The sequence below is a fragment of the Melitaea cinxia genome, chromosome 25, assembly GCF_905220565.1.
Source record: "Melitaea cinxia chromosome 25, ilMelCinx1.1, whole genome shotgun sequence".
In the NCBI taxonomy this organism is placed as follows: domain Eukaryota; kingdom Metazoa; phylum Arthropoda; class Insecta; order Lepidoptera; family Nymphalidae; genus Melitaea; species Melitaea cinxia.
Window position 1 is genome coordinate 6148581 of NC_059418.1, and position 22939 is coordinate 6171519.

Below are 22939 nucleotides of genomic sequence, written 5' to 3' on the forward strand. Positions count from 1 at the left end.
TGGAGTCTGTTTTTCTTATTCGTTTGCGAGTGTGTTGTTTATAGTTATTGTGTAACTTCCACCAATTCGGAATATAGATTCAGCAGAGAAGAATCGGCACGAAACCGCTGTTACTCTTATCATTCTACTAATCAATATTGTTCCTCAGGTGTACACAATATGGACAGACCCGAACCACCCATCGCCCGAATCGGAGTTGGCTCTTCAGGACTTGAGGAACATTTCGTCACATACAGAGGGAGAAGTCCTACCGTACTCCTTGCAAATAGTGGTATGTTATCCATTTTAATTGGTCCATAGTTGGACTAGTATATTTCCCAAAATTCAGTTAAGTTATTTTGGAAAAAACGGGTAAGGATCCGACATGTGTATTCGTGTACAAAGTTAGACAAACAGTTTGACATACATATATTATATAGAGCATACTGATATTATAAAGAAGAAAGAATTTTTTGTTTCTTGGTGTAGTGTTTCTTGGTGTGTGTTAGTATTTAACTGAGGCAGGGTCACTGCAGGAAATTTCCTGCTCAAAATATTGAGCAGTCCGACGGGGGTAGTACCTCGACCTTACAGAAGATCACAGCTAAATAATACTGTTTTCAAGCAGTGTTGTTCCTGTTGGTAAGTAAGGTGACCAGAGCTCTTGGACGGAATTGGGAATAGGGTTAGCAACACGCTTGCGATGCTTCTGGTGTTGCAGATGTCTGTAGGCCACGGTAATCACTTACCATCAAGTGAACTGTACACTTGTTTGCTGATCTAGTTATATTTTAAAAAAATAGCAACGAATATCCTCAAAAACTACTCGACCTAGAAATGAAATGAGAAAATTCTTTCAAAAGTAAAATGTTACGTTAGCACTGATTAACACAGGCTATATTTTAACGGTAGAAAACGAAACAGTCAAAACCATGCAGTCCACGCGAGCTAAGCAACGATGAAAAATTTGTTTTCAATAATTTTGTATATTTTGCTGTCAATTACCATGATTCCATGGTTTTTTCCCCATCATCAATTTGTCGCATAAGTATTATTTATCTTTTTCCTTTGAAATTTGACCTTTACTTTTACTTTTCCTTCTTTATAATTCTAAATAGTTTACTTATCTTAAAATAGATTGTATACTTAAAGCCAAAGAGGAAATTGATATTTCTATTAAAGGAAAGGAAGAGAGAAAACTTTTTTATTGGTCTACCAGTTTACAAATGTTGAAATAACACATATATTATAACAATGCGATACATAAAAAAAGAAAAAAATGACGAGGAATACATAAATAGAATTAAAAAAGAATAGGCCAACTAGGTCACTGCCTCAGCAATTGTTTTTGACAGCAAAAATTTGCTGCCAATAACGCTGAATTGATGATTACGATGATGACTGATAATGTATTACGGCAGCCCTAGCAACGTCTTACTTAAAAGCTTGTAAGAACTTTGCTTTTGGTGCTCTAGCTTAAGTCTGCTTAGGTGTCCATATGTTATGGTACCACCGCCGCTAATCACAGATGTGCCACAAGTTTTTTGCCATTGTTAGCTGCTGTGCAATGTCAAACCACTCGATAAAATCTCTGAAACGGCTGGACCGGCTGGAACTCAGGCTACTTTTATTGTAGAAATTTATTTATTTTATAACTCTGCGAACTGAACAATAACGTTTTCGCTAAATTCCACAGCTAGTATTAAATAAAATTTAATGTAATAATCAACTTTATTTTCAGGCTGAAGATAGTTCCAGCAACCTGGCTGCAGAAGCCAAACTTCAGCAGTGGGAACCCATTGTCCACATGGAACCGAGACGAGCCAAGTTGACTAAACCTGATGACGATATGTTCGATGTAAGTTTATTATTAGAATCACAGGCAGGCCCACAGCAGGTTATATCCTGCTCAAAAACTGAAGCAGCCCGTTCGGAAAAGTACATCAACCTCACAGAAGATCACAGATTAAATCAAACTGCTCTCAAGCAGTAGACTCCTAATAAAATAAGGCATTTATCGTAGCTGCTCTTTTTGGTATCGCAGGGGAACCCATTTACGGGTGATATCCAGGACGCCCGGGTAGGCAATCCTAGACCGTATGTCGGCTTCAGCAAGTGTTTCAGCCTGTAATATCCCACTACTGGACATAGGCCTCTTTCCCCATGTAGGAGAAGGATCAGAGCTTAATCCACCACGCTGCTCGAATGCGGGTTGGCGGATATATTCCCTACTATGAGTACCGATCGCTATCAGGTGTACATGATAACAACCGGGACCGACGGCTTAACGTGCTCTCCGAGGCACGGCGGGAAGACCCACAAGGACTGCACAAACACCTAGACCACGGCAAACACCTGTATAGCCAATACAAATGTTTGTCATGTGCGGGTATCGAACCCGCAACCGCCAGCGCAACAAGTACAATCCGTGGCTGTGACCGTTGCGCCAACACGGCGTCTTGTTATTTATCGTAACATCATTACTAATTCTTGAAGTCTAACCAGTTTATACGTACATTACACATGTGTAATATGGTATCATGCGTTTTTTTATAATATCAAAGATTTTCGTGGTTTTATTTTGCTTAACGCTAAACGCAAGATGAATTTAAATTAAGTATGTGTAGTAATGAATAATTTACAACCTAATTATTATGTTTTTATCCAACTTTATTACAAACTGTGCTGTTTCGACGTGTGCAAAAAAAACTTACATCAACAATATCTAAAAGTAATACAAAATAGATAATCGAAAACATAATCAATTAAAGGCGTATTTTCTATACTAATATTTTAAAGAGGAAAGTTTTGATTGATTGTTTATTGCAAAATACTCATCAAAATCGGTCTACCCAGTCAAGTTCTGAGGTAACATACATTTAAAAAAATAAGATCGAATTGAGAACCTCCTCCTTTCTTGGGAGTGGCTTGAAGTGTAAATAAATACAATTAGTTTTAAAGAGGTTTATTTCTCATTAGAACGATACACGTATAATGAGATACGAAACATAGGCTGTTGCTGTTGACTAATTACAATTTTCCTCCGCTGAAGTTGGCTAATTATTACAACTAGTGGTCGCCTAGTGGTCGAAATTCGAGCATAATTTAGCCACAGACAATAAACAAAAGAATACCTATATATGCGTGTGTGTCAAATACATGGTAGTGTGTGTAATGTCTTTTATTTTATTTAATGTATTTTTTACGCATAATTAAAAAAATAATTGTGTTTGCTCGCAAACGAACAAAACCGACTTGAATTACATCGACAAGTAATACAACGTAGATCGACGAAAAAAGAGTCAAGTAACTACGCGTTATCAAAGATTTCTCAAAAAGTAGTTATTAGATCTCGATAAAATTTAAATGTGACCACGTGATAAATATCAGCTTTATCAGCAAAAAATTATCAAAATCGGTACACCCAGTAAAAAGTTATGCGGATTTTCGAAAGTTTCCCCCTTATTTCTCTGGGACCCCATCATTAGATCCTAGTTTCCTTATCATGGTACCAAACTAGGGATATCTCCTTTCGAACAAAAAATTAGAATTATCAAAATCGGTATATCCAGTAAAAAGTTATGCGGTATAATACAACGTAAGTCGATGAAAAAAGCGTCAAGTAAAAACGCATTATTAGATATAACTCGATAAGTAGTTGTTAGATCTCAAATAAATTTAAATTGGACCAAATGACACACACCACCATTCGATTAAAAATTTTTTGCGAAAATCGGTCCGGTCCACCCAGTCAAAAGTTCTGAAGTAACATACATAAAAAAAAATGGAATTTTTTTTCATTTTTTGGAAGTCGGTTAAATAGTATTCTGCACTCCAACTCTATATAAACTTTACGTGTACGAAATTTCATACTCCTCCTTCCGCGTAATTTTCGTAAAAACTGGTACAAAGTTTTTGCTTTACGTATTAATATATAGATTTTATGACTTTGCATTTAACATATGACTTTTTAGCATTCTTTTGAAAAGGGATATATTATCGCATGATATTATGACACAACTTAATGTAGCATCATATTTGTAGATCAGAAAATAATCAATACATATAATAAAAATGTAACAGATTTCTGTCTGTACATGAAAGATATATGAGAAAATATATTATTGGGACCTTTATCAACGGAAATAGCACCCAAAACTATAATTGTTAGAATTTTTGTCTGTTCGTCTGTGTGTTTTTGTACGCTAATCTCAGATATACCTTATCCGATTTAGATAAGGTTTTCACGAGTACATTGTGATAGGCGTCACTTAACGTTTAGTGTTTGTTTCATGTCAATCGATTCATAAATTAAAAAGTTATGCCAATTTGTAGAATCGCGTTGAACATGTATATACCCAAAACGCGAACGAAGTCACAGGCACAGCCAGTTAGATAAATAAATATTTTGCCTTTTAAAGTTCTCATGAAGACCCATTTGCCTATAAATCTCGAAAGTGCAGACATCATTCAGTTAAAATGTTTGTAAATAATTAATTAAAATTTTTATACAATGTCCAATATAATAAATAATAAAATACTTGTGTGATTAAAACCTGAGTTTCGAGTACTTTTATTGTGTGTGACTGGAACCCCAACGCAGATATCTTGGTGGGAATTGGTTGAATATAAAACATTTTCATTAAACCGCAACAAAAAAAGGAGGTCTCAATTCGATTGCTTTTTTTTACAAATAAATTGATCGGCAAACAAGCGCACGGCTCATCTGATGGTAAGCGATTTCCGTAGCTTTTAGACGCCTGCAACACCAGAAGTATCGCAAGCGTGTTGCCGACCCTATCCCCCAATTCTCCCCAAGAGCTCTGGTCACCTTACTCATCAACGGGAACACAACACTGCAAACACGACACCACACAGGGAATCCTAGTGTGGGGACCAGAGACATACTGTTCTTTTTGTGACTAAATATAACTGATGTAATGTGTGTTAATGTTATATACTAACGTTTGAAGAAATAAAGATTTATAAAGATTTATAAAGAAGAAAAAAAACAGTATTATTTAGCTGTGATCTTCTGTAAGGTCGAGGTACTTCCCCTGTCGGGCTGCCCCATATTTTGAACAGGAAATTTCCTGCTGTGCCCTACCTCAGTTAAACTTTTATGCGTGTTACTTCCTTACTTGTTACTGGTATTACTAATATAGATGATTTTTCTTTAATAATAAAGCTGGACCTAGTCATGTGGTACTTTGTGGCTACGGTACTAAAGAATATAGCCAAACTCTCTCTTCCCGTGGGTGTCGTAAGAGGCGACTAAATATCCGGATAACACAGTTCCGCTACCACCTTGGAACTTAAAAAGCCGACCGGTGGCGGGATAACCATCTAACTGCTAGCTTTGAAATACACAGGCCGAAGACGGGCAGTAGCGTCTTCAGTGCGACAAAACCAGGACTGCGGTCACCAACCCGCCTGCCCAGCGTGGTGACTATGGGCAAAACACATGAGTTCACGTTATTTTTGGCGTAAACTTGTGGAGGTCTATGTCCAGCAGTGGACTGTATAGGCTGTAATGATGATAGTCGTGTGGTCCCATTTAAATAATACTGAAATCAGATGAGAACTTTTTGATATTTCACTTTTAAGTTATATTTCGATTTCGTATTTAATTGATTGATGTTAACTGTCCATGAAATCGATGATACATAAATGAGACCTGACGAGTATTTTTTTTTAATTATTATATCCAGATGCTGCTAGTCAAGCGTGGGGGCGACGAAGCAACAACCCTGGGTGTGCCAGTGGAAAATGGAGTGACAGCATTGAGGATACTGATCGAGGGGACCGTGGACCATGCTGTACTGTATCCACCCAGCGATGGTAAGACAAGAAAAAAAATATATTTAATTGTATTAATTAAAACTTGAAATATATAAATAATATATAATTTATTTGTGACAAATCACACAAGCTAGAAAGACTAAAATTGAATAGATAATAATGATAAAATAAAATAAATAAACGAGGGTGTTTTAGACTACACGATTGAAGTGAAATTTGTTTAACTCCTCCAGTGTAATAAATATACGGGACGTAATAAATATACGGGACGTAATAAATATACGGGACGTAACTCTCTCTCTCTCTGTTTCTATCTTCGCTAATTTATATCTCCCTCTCAACTTCCGTTCGCCTCGCCCGATCACACTTTTCGTAACGCTCTTCTTACGCATTCGCCAGCTTACTCCCCAAGTCAAGCGTACGTAAAGAAGTTTTACTTCAAAAATCCAGTCCAATTGATAGCCCTGCTCCTTTTTTTGAATTCATATCACACAAACACCCAGACACACAATAAAAGGTATCTCATATTCGATTGAAATATTGCAATATTTTTTCCTCTCATTTCACGAACGACTATTGTAATATGTACGAACATAATGACAAATTGTTATTATTACAATTATCGGGTAATGCGAGGTTGTGCTCAAACGATTTCATATCATTATAATAATTGGTATACAGCGGGTAACTATGGTTCACGGTTTCGTGGGATAAGTCTCAGTGTAACTATGAAATTAAATAAGTTTTTGAAGTAAAACTTCTGTACGCACCCTCGACTTGGGAAGTAAACTGGTGAATGCGTGACGGGAGCGTTACGTAAAGTATGATCGGGCGAGGAAAACGGAAGTTGAGAGGGAGATATAAGTTTATGAAGATAGAAAGTTTTATTTCAGTCGTGTGGGTGTACGCTGGTTTTTTTAAACGAATTTGAGAATATTTGTGATTTACATCACAAACGGAAAAAAACGACTTTCATCAACAAATAATACAACGTAGGTAGTTGAACAAAAATTGTCAAATAAATACGCATTATTAGGGATCAATCAAAAAGCTTTCATCAAATCCCGATAAATCTCGATTAAATTTAAATGTGACCACATGACAAGCAACACTACCTTTTGATTATAAAAAGAATCACCGAAATCGATCTACGCAGTCAATGATCGACAACGACTTTTTAGTAATCTTTGATAACTCGTATTTACTTCACTATTTTTCGTCTACCTATGTTTTACTAGTTTCCAATGTAAATTGAATTCTTTTTTTTTTTCTTTTTCGTCTAGCAAACAATTATTTATGAAGGAATATTATTTTTCTGTCCCATTATATTTGAGACTGATGGAAACCCTATTGAAGTCGACATTTTCCTAACAATGTCGATTTTAATACTAACGATAACATCAAAGTACTGTCTCGTAGTTATAAACAAATTTATGACTACCGCCAAATAATAAGAAAAAAAAATTATTTATGCTATAACAACAGTTTTATTATACACTATAAAATATCGATCACGATTCGATTATCGATCGTATTGATATAAAAAGAATCAAAATATAAAAAAAAATACAAATACCCTTTAAAATATTACAAAATCCAATTCCAGTTGAAAAATAGAATAATTTCATATTAATAAAATGTAACTGAAAAGTCTAATAAAACATTCATTTATTACAACTAGCTGTTCCCCGCAGCTTCACCCTCGTTAATTTGAAGAAAAAAAAGCGTAAGAAAACATTATGTAGAATTAGCATAACATTGATGATAAGGGGGCGTGGTTTACCGATCACGCCATGTGACGTCACAACCAGGCCATGTCGAAAGCATAGTCGACCGGAGGGGAAGCTTTCGTGGCGGTTGGTCGTTGGCACCAGGGATAGACGGACGTGTATACGGTTCTAGCTAATACTTAGTTTTGCTTTTAGTAATTTAATTGTATTAAATTTGTAATCTTAATAAATAGTTAGAGTGTGAATTATAAATTTAGTTGTACTTATATAAAATGTTATTTGTTAAGAATTTAATTTGTAATCTTAATAAATAGGAATTATATTTTTGTGTTCGTTGTAATTATTTTTTTTTAGTTAATATTTAGAGTGAATTATAAATTCAGAAGTGGGATAGTGCCACCGTTCTGAATCGTAGGGTTTCTTGGTAAAATTGTGCTGCAAATAAATTTGGTTTCTAGTAAAAATGTCCGATCACAATAAACGTAAAAGTCGTAAAAGAGATAGGACGCCTACCCCTGGTTTAGACCAAACACTTCAGGCGATTTTGAATCGCTTAAACGTTTTGGAAGGTAGTTCCAGGTTACAAAATTCAGGTGAGGGTAGGTCGGGTGACATGTTGGTGCCACACCCAAGCGAGACGATGCGACCGTTGTCTGGTACGGTCGCCATGCCACCGCCTTCACCGACTGTGCAATCTTGTGGTGGAACTACCGACACACAGACGAGTGCTGATACGGTGATTAGTGAGGTAACAGAAAAACTCGTAAACGCAATCAACGCTATACCGGTAAGATCAAATAATGTTTTTGTTTCTAATTTTGATCCATCTTTGCATGATTTTAATGTGTGGTGTCAAGAAGTCGATCATGTGCGTAATTTAAATCGTTGGGATGATCGCGAATGCTTGTCTCGTATAGGAAATTGCCTGAGGCGATGCGAAGTCTTGGCTAAGCGAGTGGGTTAGCAATGATCGCTGTTGGTCGAATTTTAAGCGTGAATTTAAATCATTATGTCCGTTTCGGGTAGATATTGCTAATATTTTATTCGACGTAATGAAAACCGAATCCGATAAGTACCCTACATATGCGGAATATGCTAGACGCTCTTTGTTGCGATTGCGCATCGTTTGCGGATTAAGTGATGAGTTAATCGTGGCTATTATTATACGAGGCATCACGGATCCTCAAATCCGTGCGGCTGCTACAAACGCGAAGTTGTCCCCGGAGAATTTAGTTGACTTTCTGTCGATTTATGTGAAACCAACCGTTAAGACGAACTATACGCGACCCGGTTATAGTAAAATTAGTTTACAATTGAATTCACGCAAACGTGGGCATGATGATTCGCAAATTAAATGTTTTAAATACAACAACTTAGGTCATAGGTCTTTTAATTGTCCTAAGCGTTTTAAATTCGAATCTGTTCCATCCGGTGATGGTAGTAAGGCGAGTACATCGTCTGCGGGTGTTCCTGGATCATATAGACAAACACCAAAACCAGAACCCTGCTCGTTCTGTAAAAAGGTCGGACACAAGGTTGAAGATTGCTTCACAAAACAGCGCTCCGAATCACGAGGCAAATCTAATGTTAACTTTTGTCATAGTATTAACGATACCTATAAACTAAATGACATCGCGACGGCCGTTATTCAGGGTGTACCCGTCGATGTGCTTATAGATAGCGGTTCTACGATTTCTCTAATATCTGAATCGGTTGCCAAGCATCTTCAATGCACTCAGACACCCTCATACAGAATATTACGCGGGATCAGTAATGAAGAAGTACATTCCACTTTCCGTACTACGCTAACAGTCGAATTTCCCGAAATGTCTCTTGAAGTAGACTTTCATGTTGTATGTGATAGGTCTTTGAGCACACCAATTATTATCGGTACCGACGTTTTGAATAGAGATGGTGTTACTTGTACACGTATGCGAGGTCAACAACACCTCACGCGGGTCGTTGATGTCATGTGTATTAAATCCGATACTACGGTCATAACGATTGATTCTCCGTTAGTAGGACCAGATAGGCAGCGTTTAATGAGCATCATTAATGAGTTTGCAGATTATCTTGTGGTAGGTACGGCTTGTACTACAGTCACGACAGGTTCTATGCATATTAAGTTGCACAACGAGACACCGGTAGTTTACAGACCTTATAAAATGTCGCAAGATGAAAAAATGCGTGTTAGGGCGATCATTAAGGACTTACTTGATAAGAATATTATTCGCGAATCGGAATCGGAGTTCTCAAGTCCGATTTTATTGGTTAAAAAGAAAGATGGTAGTGATAGGCTATGCGTTGACTTTCGAGCCTTGAATGCTAACACCGTCAAATACCACTATCCTTTACCTTTAATTGACGACCACATAGACCTTCTAGGAAAAGCCAAATATTTCAGTAGTTTAGATATGGCGACCGGGTTCCATCAAATTCGCCTTGATGAGGAGTCTATTCCTCTTACAGGATTCGTAACTAGCGAAGGGCATTACGAATATATCAAAATGCCATACGGTCTAGCAAACGCGCCCATTGTGTACCAAAGAATCATCTCCAATACATTGCGTACGTTTATCGATAATGGTAAGCCATGCGTATATATCGATGATGTTCTACTGAAAAGCCAGTCAGTTGACGAAGGTTTGCAGACCTTACGAGAAGTCTTGGACACTTTGACAAAGGCTGGGTTTTCCATTAACCTCAAAAAATGTAAGTTCCTTGTTACAGAGGTCAAGTATCTAGGCCGGACGATTAGTAACGGTCAGGTAAAGCCGAGCGCTCATAAAGTGGAAGCTCTAGTTAACGCAAGGGTGCCGACTAACGTCAAGGAGGTAAGACAGTTCTTAGGTCTTGCAGGGTATTTTAGGAGGTATATTCCAAATTACTCCCTAAGAACTGCGTGCATCGCTGGATTGCTTCGCAGAGGTGCCGAGTTTAGCTGGGGCAAAGAACAAGAAAACGTGCGTAAAGATATTATTAAGCGTCTAACTACAGAGCCTGTACTAATTATTTTTGATCCCTCACGTTGCACTGAGCTCCACACAGATGCATCATCGGTTGGTTATGGCGCCGTGTTGTTCCAGATCACTGACGATGGCAACAAGCGACCTGTTGCCTATTTCAGCAAGGTGACTCAGGGGGCCGAGTCACGTTACCACTCTTACGAGTTGGAGACGCTGGCGGTTGTCAGAGCGTTACAACATTTTAGGCATTATCTCATTGGTATAAAATTTAAAGTGGTAACTGATTGTAACGCTTTGAAACTGACCCAGCGTAAAAAGGACCTTCTTCCCAGAGTTTCTAGGTGGTGGGTATACATGCAAGACTTCAACTTCGAACTCGAATATCGTAAGGGTACTGCGCTGTCTAATGCTGATTATTTGAGTCGTAACCCCGTGTATAATTGCAGGATTCAAAGGCCGTTAAATTGGGCTCAGATAGCACAATCTGCTGACGAGGAAACGCAGAAGTTGTTGGAAAAGCTTCAGAATGGTGAACTGGACTATTCCAGATACGTCAAATCTAACGACACGCTTTACTACAAACTAGATGTTGTTGGCGAACAAAGTCGTATGTTATGCTACATACCTAAGGGGCACCGTCTGAGTTTAATGCGGGTCTTTCACGATGAACACCAACATATTGGGGTGGACAAAACTACTGATCTGATACTCAAACATTTTTGGTTTCCCAAGTTGAGGCAGTTTGTGCGGAAGTACATACAACACTGTGTAGTATGTCTTTCTCACAAAAAGGTAGCACGGCAACCGCCGCAGCCCATCGAGTCATGGGAGAAACCCGATGTGCCGTTTTCTATTATTCATACTGACGTACTAGGGCCTCTTCCGCGATCAAACGATTTTAAGTTTGTTGTACTAATTGTAGATGCTTTTACTAAATTTTGCCTTTTATATTCGATTCGTAATCAAGATACTAGCGAGTTAATAAAAGTTTTTGAAAATGCAATTTCACTTTTCGGTTCACCAAAATTAATAGTTGCTGATCGTGGTCGAATGTATGAGAGCAATGTATTTGTTAAGTTCGTAAAAGACCAGGGTTGTGATATTCATTTTATAACCGCTGAAATGCATCAAAGTAATGGGCAGGTTGAGCGGTACTGTCGAACGGTCATGAACATGATACGTGTCGAGTCAAACTTTAGACAGGAAAATTGGTCAAATGTGCTATGGAAGTTACAGCTCACCCTGAACATTACTTTGCAAAAATCTATTAAATGTTCCCCTATAAATTTGTTAGTTGGCAGCAATGGCGTTACACCCGTCATACGATCCCTGGTCCGCGACGTGGCCCAACAAGCTGCGAATCCAAATCGCGAGTCACTACGCGAGCTGGCCCGACAACGAGCTATAGTAGCCCTGGATGAAAATCGTTCCCGCCAGGACGCTCGTGTCAATGAACGACGAAAGCTACCCCACACATTCCAACCAGGTGATCTAGTATTTGTGCGTAAGTCGAGCCAGACTACGAGCAAGTTGGACTCCGGCATGCGCGGCCCATACAAGGTTACGCGAGTGTTGCCACGCGGGCGATATGAGCTGAAACTAGTCGCGGGGTCATACGGTAAAACCACGCAAGCTGCTGCAGAATATATGATTCCCTGGCGAGGGGAGTGGACCCCTGAAGTGTGCGCCTCATTTTTTGAAAGTGATTATTTTCTTTTTCGCCTTCTTTGTTTTGTGAAAGCTTGTTGCGACAGTACAGTAGTATACGTTCAAAGTTTAGTAAGTTTAATGATAATGATAAATAAAACTAAGGATTTGCCTATACTAGTTTACATCATCATGAAACAAATTGCTGGTGTTGTGCTTATATTTGTTACACTTGTCATGGATATACTGCGGTCACTGTCCATTGTGCAAACTGCGGTCACTGCACGTTGAGCATACTGCGGTCACTGCTCACTGTTGTCTGTTTATATTTATGTTTGTTACAATTGTCATGGATATACTGCGGTCACTGTCCATTGTGCAAACTGCGGTCACTGCACGTTGAGCATACTGCGGTCACTGCTCACTGTTATCTGTTTATATTTATGTTTGTTACAATTGTCATGGATATATTGCGGTCACTGCGATTATTTTCGATAGGACATACTGCGGTCACTGTCCATTGTGCATACTGCGGTCACTGCTTGTTTTTTTTTTTTTGCTTACTGTTGAGCTTTGCTTGAATGTAATTGAACTCCTCTTACTGTTGGCTTAATTTTGTGTTTTGCTGAATGTAATTGAGTTATCGTTCTTACGCCGGCTTTGCTCAACGCTTGTGAATACTTAGCTAATGCAATCAACATGACTTTCAGATGATAATGATGAGGAAGATAGTGATCTGTCTCCGGAGCTCTCACCTTCGGGCACCCAAGATCAGGTCGTGGAAGTGGAAGTACACGCGGTTGAGGATGCCGAAGAGTCGCCAGATGCAGCAGCCTCTACACTCACGGGCGAGGACGCGCCGTCATCAGGAGAGGCCGAATTAGCATAACATTGATGATAAGGGGGCGTGGTTTACCGATCACGCCATGTGACGTCACAACCAGGCCATGTCGAAAGCATAGTCGACCGGAGGGGAAGCTTTCGTGGCGGTTGGTCGTTGGCACCAGGGATAGACGGACGTGTATACGGTTCTAGCTAATACTTAGTTTTGCTTTTAGTAATTTAATTGTATTAAATTTGTAATCTTAATAAATAGTTAGAGTGTGAATTATAAATTTAGTTGTACTTATATAAAATGTTATTTGTTAAGAATTTAATTTGTAATCTTAATAAATAGGAATTATATTTTTGTGTTCGTTGTAATTATTTTTTTTTAGTTAATATTTAGAGTGAATTATAAATGTAGCATATAGTCTTCCACGGTAAATGGACTATCCAACATAAATATAATTTATCAGTACGTAACAGTAGATTTTGAGATTAGTTCGTTTCTAACTAATGATCAAACAAACTCTTTAGCTTTATAACATTAGTATATACATAATACATATTTCAATAACAAGCCGATATCTGTCGATGATCTGTCTATTAGGACAAAAATGGAATCCCCAAAGTGTATGTACGCGTTTAATTTCAGAACGACTGAACCTAACTGGATATTCTTTGGAGTTTACTGTTAACGAAAATAAGGCTATGCGATAAAGCATTAAAAAATCAGTTTTAAATATATTATAGGTGATATTACTTCACACTATGACAAACAAATAAATGTAAATTTTAACTCGACAGCACCACAAATCGACATATACAACCAGACATCGATAAGCATGTTTTCGCCAGCTTCTAAGACCGGTAGCCTGGACCCGAGGGATGTTTTCCTTGTATTCCCTGGATCTACCCTCAATTTTGACACGTAAGTTCATTTATTTATCGTTCTAAGGTGGTAAACAAGCGTACGGTGTACGATATACGGCTATATATAAACGCCTATAACGCTAGGAGCATTTCAAGAGCATTGCTAATCTTTTTTTTTGATTTCAAATTTCGTTTATTTCGAATTAATTCGAAAACAAAAAACCAAATTAAATTTACATCGGCAATTATAGCAATGACCGCTCTGGTGTAATGGTGCGTATGCCGTGTCGGCGGTCTCTGAACACCGACGATCGCGGGTACGATTCCCGCTCGGAGTGGATATTTATGTTTATACAAATATTCATTTCCGGTCTGGTTGTTAGTACTTGGGGGGCTTCCCCCCCCCTCCCCCCGTTCCTCGGAGAACATCTTAAGCTGTCGGTCCCCATACCTGATAGCGATCGTCACTCATAGTATATCCGCCAACCTGCATTGGGGCAGCGTGGTGGATCAAGCTCTGATTCTCGTCCGACATTGGGAAAGAGGCCTTTGCCCACCAGTGGGATATTACCGGCTGAAGCGACAAGCGACAATAATAGCAATGCACATTATTAGATATAACTCAAAAACTACCAGTCATATTTCGCTCAAATTTAAATGGGACCACTCGAGAAGCTCGGACCAGTTTTTAAATAAAAAAATAATCATCAAAATCAGTACAAGCAATATAATATTAGGATGTAGCACACATAAAAAAAGTACAGTCGAAAAAGATAACTTCATGTTTTTCATGAAGTCGATAAAAAAATAATTTAAATTAAAACCAATAGGGGATTACCCCTGTGTTACAGATTATGTACCCAAACAATTTTTAATTTGTCAACAGCCTGTCAGTTCTGCCCGCGACGTCGCTGAGTGAGGATGTCTCCGCTTTGATTGGAATGTGGCATTTGAGCGTTCGCTGTGAAACTTGCGACTACAAACTGAGTGTCAGCGCGAGAACCGATCTCCACTTCTATGCGGAGATTGTACCACGAGGTAGGGGGTATTTTAATAATAGGTTGGTGTAACGTTCATGACATGTTTGTAAAAACTATCTCTATCCTCCACAAGAGAGCTCTTGGACGGGATAAGGGTCACCTTAAGGTCAGCAACGCGCTTGTGATGCTTCTAGTTTTGCAGGCGAGCATAGGCTACGGTAACCGCTTACCATCAGGTGGGCCTTAAGCATGTTAGCCGACCGATTCATATTGAAAAAAAAAGAGTGTGTTTCAGACCACACAACTGAAGTAAGATTTCTTTAGCTCCATCTAGCTTATATCTCTCCCTCTCAACTTTCGTACGCCTCGCCCAATCACATTTTTCGTAACGCGCTCGTCACACATTCACCAGCTTACTCCCCAAGTCAACTTCAAATAGAGTATTTATAATCCTGTATATCAAGTAGTTTTTTAAATGCGTCTGGCAATTTATTATACAGTTTTGCTCATTCAAAAACCAAGGTTCTTTGTGCGTATTTAGTTCTAGTCTTTGAAATTACAAAAGTTTTTCAGGTCTTCATTGACTATATTTTGGTAATTCATTGTTTAGAGCGTATGAAACAGATCAATGACTAGTATCAGAGCCATCATTAACGGAGTTTCTCACCTTAAGATAAAGCGGACTTCAATAGTCACACAGAAAATCAACATATCAAAAACCTTTATGGATGGACCTCTTATGTGTCTGATAACTATCTAAAACAGTATCAGCAACTTGTGAAAACAATATTCATAATAGAAAATCCAAGAAAATTCTAGGTTTGAATAGTATACCTATTACTATTGAGAGAGTTGTACAAGACAGACAGACATTTTAATCTCATTAATAAGTTTCCTCTTTAAATACGGTTCTCTAAGCCGGACAAAAAACACAGATAACGCAAAATTGATATAAAAACTTGTTCCTATCAAATAGAAATCTTAACTTAATTATAGTGATAAAAAAAGTTACAAAAAGTTAACGACACCTATTATTACTAGACTTCGTCCCGCGTCGACTTCGCATGGATTTTGTGTTTCATTTCATAAACTATAGCCTATACCAGGGATGTCAAAGATGCGGCCCGCGATTGCAATGTATCCTCTACGGAAGGCTTTGATATGTATAATATATAGGTAATTCAGTACATTTTTTTTAATCTGGCCCGCCTATACATACTAAATTTAATATATGACCCTCTACAAAATTGAACTTGATAACCTCTGTTCTATACAACTAAGGGATAACGCAACTTTCTACTGATGAAAGAATTTTTAAAATCGGTCCAGTAATTTTTGACTTTGTCAATTACAAGCGTACAAAAAAATCAAATCGTTTAGTATAGAAGTACTGATTTATACCAACTAACAAAACTGTAACACATAAAATAATTATTATCATTTGAAAAAAGGCTAATTGCAACACTAAAATCGAAAAAAAAAAAAAATTCGGAACGGCCGACATTTCAGCTGATTTTTAGCCGAAACCGAAACACATCCAAAAGAGAATAACTATCTCCAAACAAAATCGAGCTATGTAAAATAAAAGTACATAAAGTTCCATTCCCTGTTTCCTATTATAGGGGGTAGTTTTCCCTTTTTTCGGACAAAATGAAAAATATACTCTCTCAAACCAATCTATTTGGTTCGTTCCACATTCGTTCAAAAATGGACAGTTCTGAGGTAAATCTAAATTAAATTTAAATCAATTCCTACTAAGTTCTATTTCTCCCACATAAAACTAAAATTAATCAATCGAATTCATTGTTTGATAGATTTAAATAATCGCTTTCAGTTGTTTGTTTTTTTTTATGTCACTAGGTCGACAAACAAGCGTACGGCTCACCTGATGGTAAGCGATTACCGTAGCTTATAGACGCCTGCAACACCAGAAGCATCGCAAGCGTGTTACCGACCCAATCCCCAATCCCCCCAAGAGCTCTGGTCACCTTACTCACCAACAGGAACACAATACTGCTCGAAAACAGTATTATTTTGCTGTGATCTTCTGTAAGGTCGAGGTACTACCCCAGTCGGGCGGGCCATATTTTGAGCAGGAAATTCCTGCTGTGCCCTACCTCAGTTGTACCAGTGTGGTTGCACGGTTGATTCCGCGAATGTCACGTAAATTTAAAAAAAAATGGGTCAAATAAAAGCATTATTATTTGGAATAAACTTACAACATCAAGCGTCATCCGCAACAAGTTTAAAAATATGTATTTAAACAAAAACTCCTTTATCAACGATAAAAAAAAAATTGACCAAATATTAAAACATTAATAGGGAGCGTGAACTTATTGTAGAAATTGAAGAAAAAAAAAAACAAGTTTGAAAACCTTCTTATTCGAAGGCGTTTGATAATACAAATAAACACACAAACCATTAAAAAACCATGCTTAAAATTTTTAAATATTTAACCTTTCTCGATGACAGCTCGGCCATCTTCCAAAATGGCGACGCACGCTAGGTCAAGGTCACAGCACTAATACAATTTTTTTTATTTCTTTTCTTACTGAAGCTAGCTTATTATTTCATGTTTTTTTTTATAATTTTTAATATTAGATACATGTATTTATATATTTAAAAGCAATATAGGTGATTATATTTGTGGATTTAATTATAAAATAATAGTAAAAGGTAAACTAAAAATGCCGTCACAGATTTAAAGACCGTTTTTCTCGACGTGACCTCGTTCCGCCAAAACACGTATATTTGTAATTGCACATACAAATCATTCGCCATACATTACAAAATCGTTACAACATAAACCAACAAATATTAATTTGTTTTGATATTAGACGAAAAAAGTATCAATTGCGACAAACCAAAACAAATTTTTTAAAAAAATGGCCCGTATCCAAAACCGTTACTGAATGTTTCGTTTGGCAATGACCGATAAAAAAAACACGAAGAAAAAAAAACAATAGCACAATTTGGCGCGAAACACTTGACGCGTAATCGACGTCTAATAACAAACTAAGTATTATTATAAATAAATTGTTTTATAATTTACTTATCTATATATATTTAAAAAAAAAACTTCGTCCGTCCTGTCATTCATTTTAATTTTAAATATCATTCTTTAACTTTATAATTGTGGTCGCTCACAAGCGAAATAAATTTAAGTAAAAAACTTTTTAGAATACAAACTTTAATCTTGAACGCGCTAAACAGAAAAAAATAAACTTACTGTCAACAAGTAATGTCATTACGAGATTTACATGATATAAAAGCATCAAAATTGAGTTGCAAGAACCCACCCTAACAAACATACATACATGACACATTGCAAGTTATATAAAACCTTATAAAAAATCTGACTTACAACTTACATTGACAAGTAATACGACGTAGGTAGTCGAAAAATAATCTCATCTCAACTAATAAGTAACTTATAACCTTTTTTTATATATATCGAAAATAGAAATGTGTAACAAAAACAAACGTAAAGAAATATGTCGGAAAATTTTATCTGTTGGATACGTTTAAACATTAGACTTACATCGGTAACTTTATAACCATACAGGCCACAAATGTATTACTGATAATTAATTTAAATAAATGTACGTCACAGGCAAACCCGTTACAATTCCATAGTACTGATCTTATTCTATACTTAACAAGGAAGATTTAAAGGTTATCAGTTCACATCCCGGTTGACTGATTACGCGAGATATGATCGCTTGGATGGATCGATTCGAAATACTGACAGTACTGTTCTTTCTTACACGTCGCAATTAAAAGAACAAAAGAATAAAAAAAATTCTGTATCATAGTAACAACTGCCCCAGAATTCGTAATTCCGGGGCAGTTGTTACTATAATACGCGTGTTACAAATTTTATAGTTGCGCCTCTAACCATTTTTTAAGATAAATTGTTTATACAATATTAATTTTTACATTATTTATAACTAAAACTACACTCTGATAGAGACATAAAAAGCGAAAACCCGCAAAAATTTAAAGAATAACCCATTAATATGATTACTTTAGTAGCATTACCAACAACCCCGAATTAACGAAATGTTCGTTCTGGGGTAAAACTTTCATAGTGATGACCAGCGTTTTAAGTATTTTTTATTAATAATTCGCTATTTAATCTAACTTGTAATTTTATTTAAATTAATACGAACGAATAATATTGAATAAAAAAAAACTTTTTTTATTGAATGCATAATAAAATATGCCGAAGATACACTAACGATAAGTTGATGATAATAATTAATTAGGGACTTATCTGTGACATGGTCTGTGTAGAATTGAAATGTATCAACTAATATATTTATCAATACTAGAAAGTTCTAACAAGTATATTCGAAATAAATATAATTTTTAACCGACTTCAAAAAAGAGAGGTTTCTCAATTCGTCCGTATACATATATTATGTATGTTCACGGATAACTTCGTCGTTTATGAATCGATTTTGATGACTGTTTTTTTGTTGGAAAGGAGATATCCCAAGAGTGTTACCACGATAAGGATAGCAGGATCTGACGATCGAATCCCAGATAAATCGAGGGGAACCTTCGCAAAACGTTGCGGCAACTAGTGCGTTTGTTAATTTTTTTCGTCTACTTACGTTATATTTGCATATTGTCGATGTAATTGAAGACACACAATTATTAATTTAATTACATAAAATACTGTTAGTTGTGTGTCAAATATAAACAGGAACACAACATGTGTACAAAACTACAAAGTTCAATAACCCCCGGGGCATGATTTTATATTGCAACGTGGTTGCTACATAAGTTTCATAATCAGCTCTGATTAACCTTTTTTATGCAAAATACACAAATAAACATAATATAATTGATACCGCGGCTACGTTTTCATTTCTTTTCGTTTGATATTTTTATGTTCAAAAGAAATAATCATCAAATAGCCTGTTTCACCTTCTACTAAAAAACTTATCAGTAATTTATCTGCCAGATAAACTTTATCAACAACTGACAAAATTACTTGATTTACATCTATCCTGTAGTTTTTTTTTGTGCTGGAATAATGCAAGTTATTTCTAATATTTTTAACTAGCTGTACCCGTTGGTTTCTTCTGCGTTATTTTGAGAAAACTTACTTAAATATTGTATAGGAGGAAGGCCTCGCTAAACTTACTATCCAACACAAAAAAAAATACCGTATGGTATCGTGGGACACTGGATAAGAACGAAGTCCCTTATTATAAAATATTAATTTCAAGTTCTATTCGAGGTATAAAGAAAATAATTATTCGGGTATACATTTTTTTACAACACCCCATAAGGAACTTCGTTGCAAAAAATACGAACCAGTCGTTTCTGAGTAATGCGCGTTCAAACTAACAAATTCTTCAGCTTTATATTACTATAGATTGGGGTTAAAATGGTTGATATATGAGGTTGAGATGGGGTCCGGAAGAGGATATCTTATATATAAAATTCTCGTGTCACAATGTCAGTTAAAATACTTCTCCGAAACGGCTGGACCGATTTTTATGAAATTTTGCGTGCATATCGGATAGGTCTGAGAATCGGCCAATATCTATTTTTTATACCCCTAACTTTTAAGGAGACTTAAGGGGGTTAATATACGGCAAAACAACGTTTGCGGGGTCAGCTAGTAATATATAATAAACTTTCTGACTGTAGACAATCATTGACAACAGATATATGAAACAGATCAGTTAATGAATCAATTCAGCCTGTAACATCCCACTGCTGGGCAGAGGCCCCTTTCTCAATTATTAATAACAGCTGACCTGTACTTTTTTTATTATTTCAGATGTCTTGAAGCTACGTGTTATGGGACCAGTAGCCAGTATCAGGGAATCCTCTCTCGTTGATGAATATGGTACAGATCTTGCGAAAATACCATTTAGGTAAATCAAGATTTTGAATTAAATTGTATTTTTTTGGAACACATTATTCAGTATTCTTAGTAGTTGGTCCACCATTCAATAAAGTAGGCTAATATAATTTCGAAACGATCTCATCTCGCACCCGTAATTATTACAAGTTTAGTTTTCAATTATAACCCATATAGGATAAGAAGTCAAAATCCTTTCAGGCAATATAAAATAATACGTGTAGTTCCGCCAGTTAAGATTTCTTGTCATTTGCTTTGCAACAAATTTTCGTACGAAATAAAGTTGGTGAAAAGCTAAAGTCATCGATCGAATGATCATTGAAATGTCAAAATGAAAATTCTTTAATTGTCTTTAGTTTATAATCACCTCAATTCATCGTTCAACCAATTACCATTCATTCGTTTACCCCTAATAATTTTTCAGCTACCAGCCGAGTGACTCCGACCACAATAAAGACAACACCATGGCTGACATATACACTGACATATCAATGCCAAGCGTGACGAGCTCCAAAGTATATGTCAAGATATTGGGACGAGACATTCATGGTAAGGGTCTTATTTCCTTTGGTAGGACTAGCAATCTAGGGTCCATTTCCTCTAAATATTTTCTATTTTTGAAGTGAAACTTCAAGAAGTTTAGGCGTATGAGGGGTAAAATTTTTACGGATCAAACGCGTTACGCGTCACGAATTTTTAAACGTCCATACCGCGTTTATACACCGGTTCTCGTCCGATCACCGAAGTTAAGCAACGTCGGACGCGGTCAGCACTTGGATGGGTGACCGCCTGGGAACGCCGCGTGACCTTGGCTTTTTGTTTTTTTTTTTTTCAATTCGTTTTTTTGCCTAAAAAGTTTCACTTCTGACATGTGCACTTTGTACGCAATTAATTTTTTTTTCATCTCACCTCATTATACTAATTAATAGTATTGTAATAGTTTTCAAAACTCATCATACTCGGTGAACTTTTCAAATTCTTTTATAAGGATTCTTTAATTATTCATATTAGTTAATAATTTTTGAAAACCTCGATATCGATCCTCTAAACAATAAGGCTTATATAGTATATATTTTTATATAACAAATTTCTCATATAATTTTCAGGTGAACCCTTCGTCCGTTTAGCTGGACCATTAAATCAGCAACAGGCGGAGGTCAGAATGGGAAGATCGGCATCAATAAGATTTCCTGAATCGATCAACGATTTTGAGGAGATCGAAATAATTAACTCCAGGATGTACAATGGAAAGATACAGTATAATGACAGCAATCTTCTGCCATTTGAACGAGCTAGCTCGCTGGTAATTATCCGATAAACATATATTGACGCGCCTTCCAAAAATCATCATTACGACCTGTACAAATATCAAAGTCATCGAATCACATACTTGACATTTTAAATTTTTCAGGTGGTCAACCAAAGAGGTTCAATTTTAACATCAGTTCAGGTCGGCCTAAGCACGAGATTATACGGAGCTCCCGGCGACCGACTACAGGTAAACAATTTTCTAGAAAAATTCCAGACGTTAATATTAATTGGAGAACTTAAATATTTTTGAATATCATATCAAAAATTGACCGTACCAGCGGGGATCATCATATCAAGAATTTGGATCCAGCGGGTAAATCGTTCCATAGCTTAATTGGCTAGAGCGCCGACACGGTCCGTCGGAGGCGCAGGTTCGATCCCCGCTGGAGCGATTAATTTTTGATATGATATTCAAAAATTTTTAGAATTCCTAATGTGTGGGTAAAACAAAAATAAAATCGTACAGCTTAAATATTCTAGTTCCTTCCCGTATTCCCCAAAATAATCTCGGAATTGTCGAACCGCGGTTTCGTCCGCGCTTACTGAACAAGCCAGCTACCCGCACGCGGTACGCGGCACACTCCCCAACAATAGGCTCTCTACATTTGATCAGCGATTTGCTCACTCATTGTGAGGACGTAGACTTATTTGCCGATAGAATCTCTGTTTTCTATTAAAATAGCTATAAATATCTTTGTACGTTATAAATTAATTTTATTGTATAATTTAATCCTGACATTAGTAATATTTTATTATTCTAATTTTGACGTTTTTTTTTTTTTTTTTTTTGTTTTGACATCTACGTAATATACTGACACTAATGTATTTTTATAAACAGAATTCTGAATTTTAACTAGATATTGTATTTTGACATTGTTGTAGGTATATTTTAATTTCTACATATAAATTTCTTAACCAAATTATTGATAGTTATTTCTTTTTTAA

General features: G+C 36.6%; 1 protein-coding gene and 1 pseudogene across 1 annotated transcript in view; both read left to right on the forward strand.

Moving 5' to 3' along the window:
- The window catches only part of LOC123666170, a 74743-nt gene that overhangs the window by 47532 nt on the left and 4272 nt on the right, over positions 1–22939 (forward strand). Inside the window, exons 7-15 of the mRNA XM_045600372.1 lie at positions 149–268; positions 1721–1837; positions 5691–5820; positions 13754–13877; positions 14706–14857; positions 20600–20696; positions 21108–21232; positions 21790–21986; positions 22095–22181. Coding sequence (XP_045456328.1) covers positions 149–268; positions 1721–1837; positions 5691–5820; positions 13754–13877; positions 14706–14857; positions 20600–20696; positions 21108–21232; positions 21790–21986; positions 22095–22181 — 1149 coding nt within the window. The remainder of the gene's footprint in view (positions 1–148; positions 269–1720; positions 1838–5690; positions 5821–13753; positions 13878–14705; positions 14858–20599; positions 20697–21107; positions 21233–21789; positions 21987–22094; positions 22182–22939) is intronic.
- Positions 21380–21497, forward strand: LOC123666351 (annotated as a pseudogene).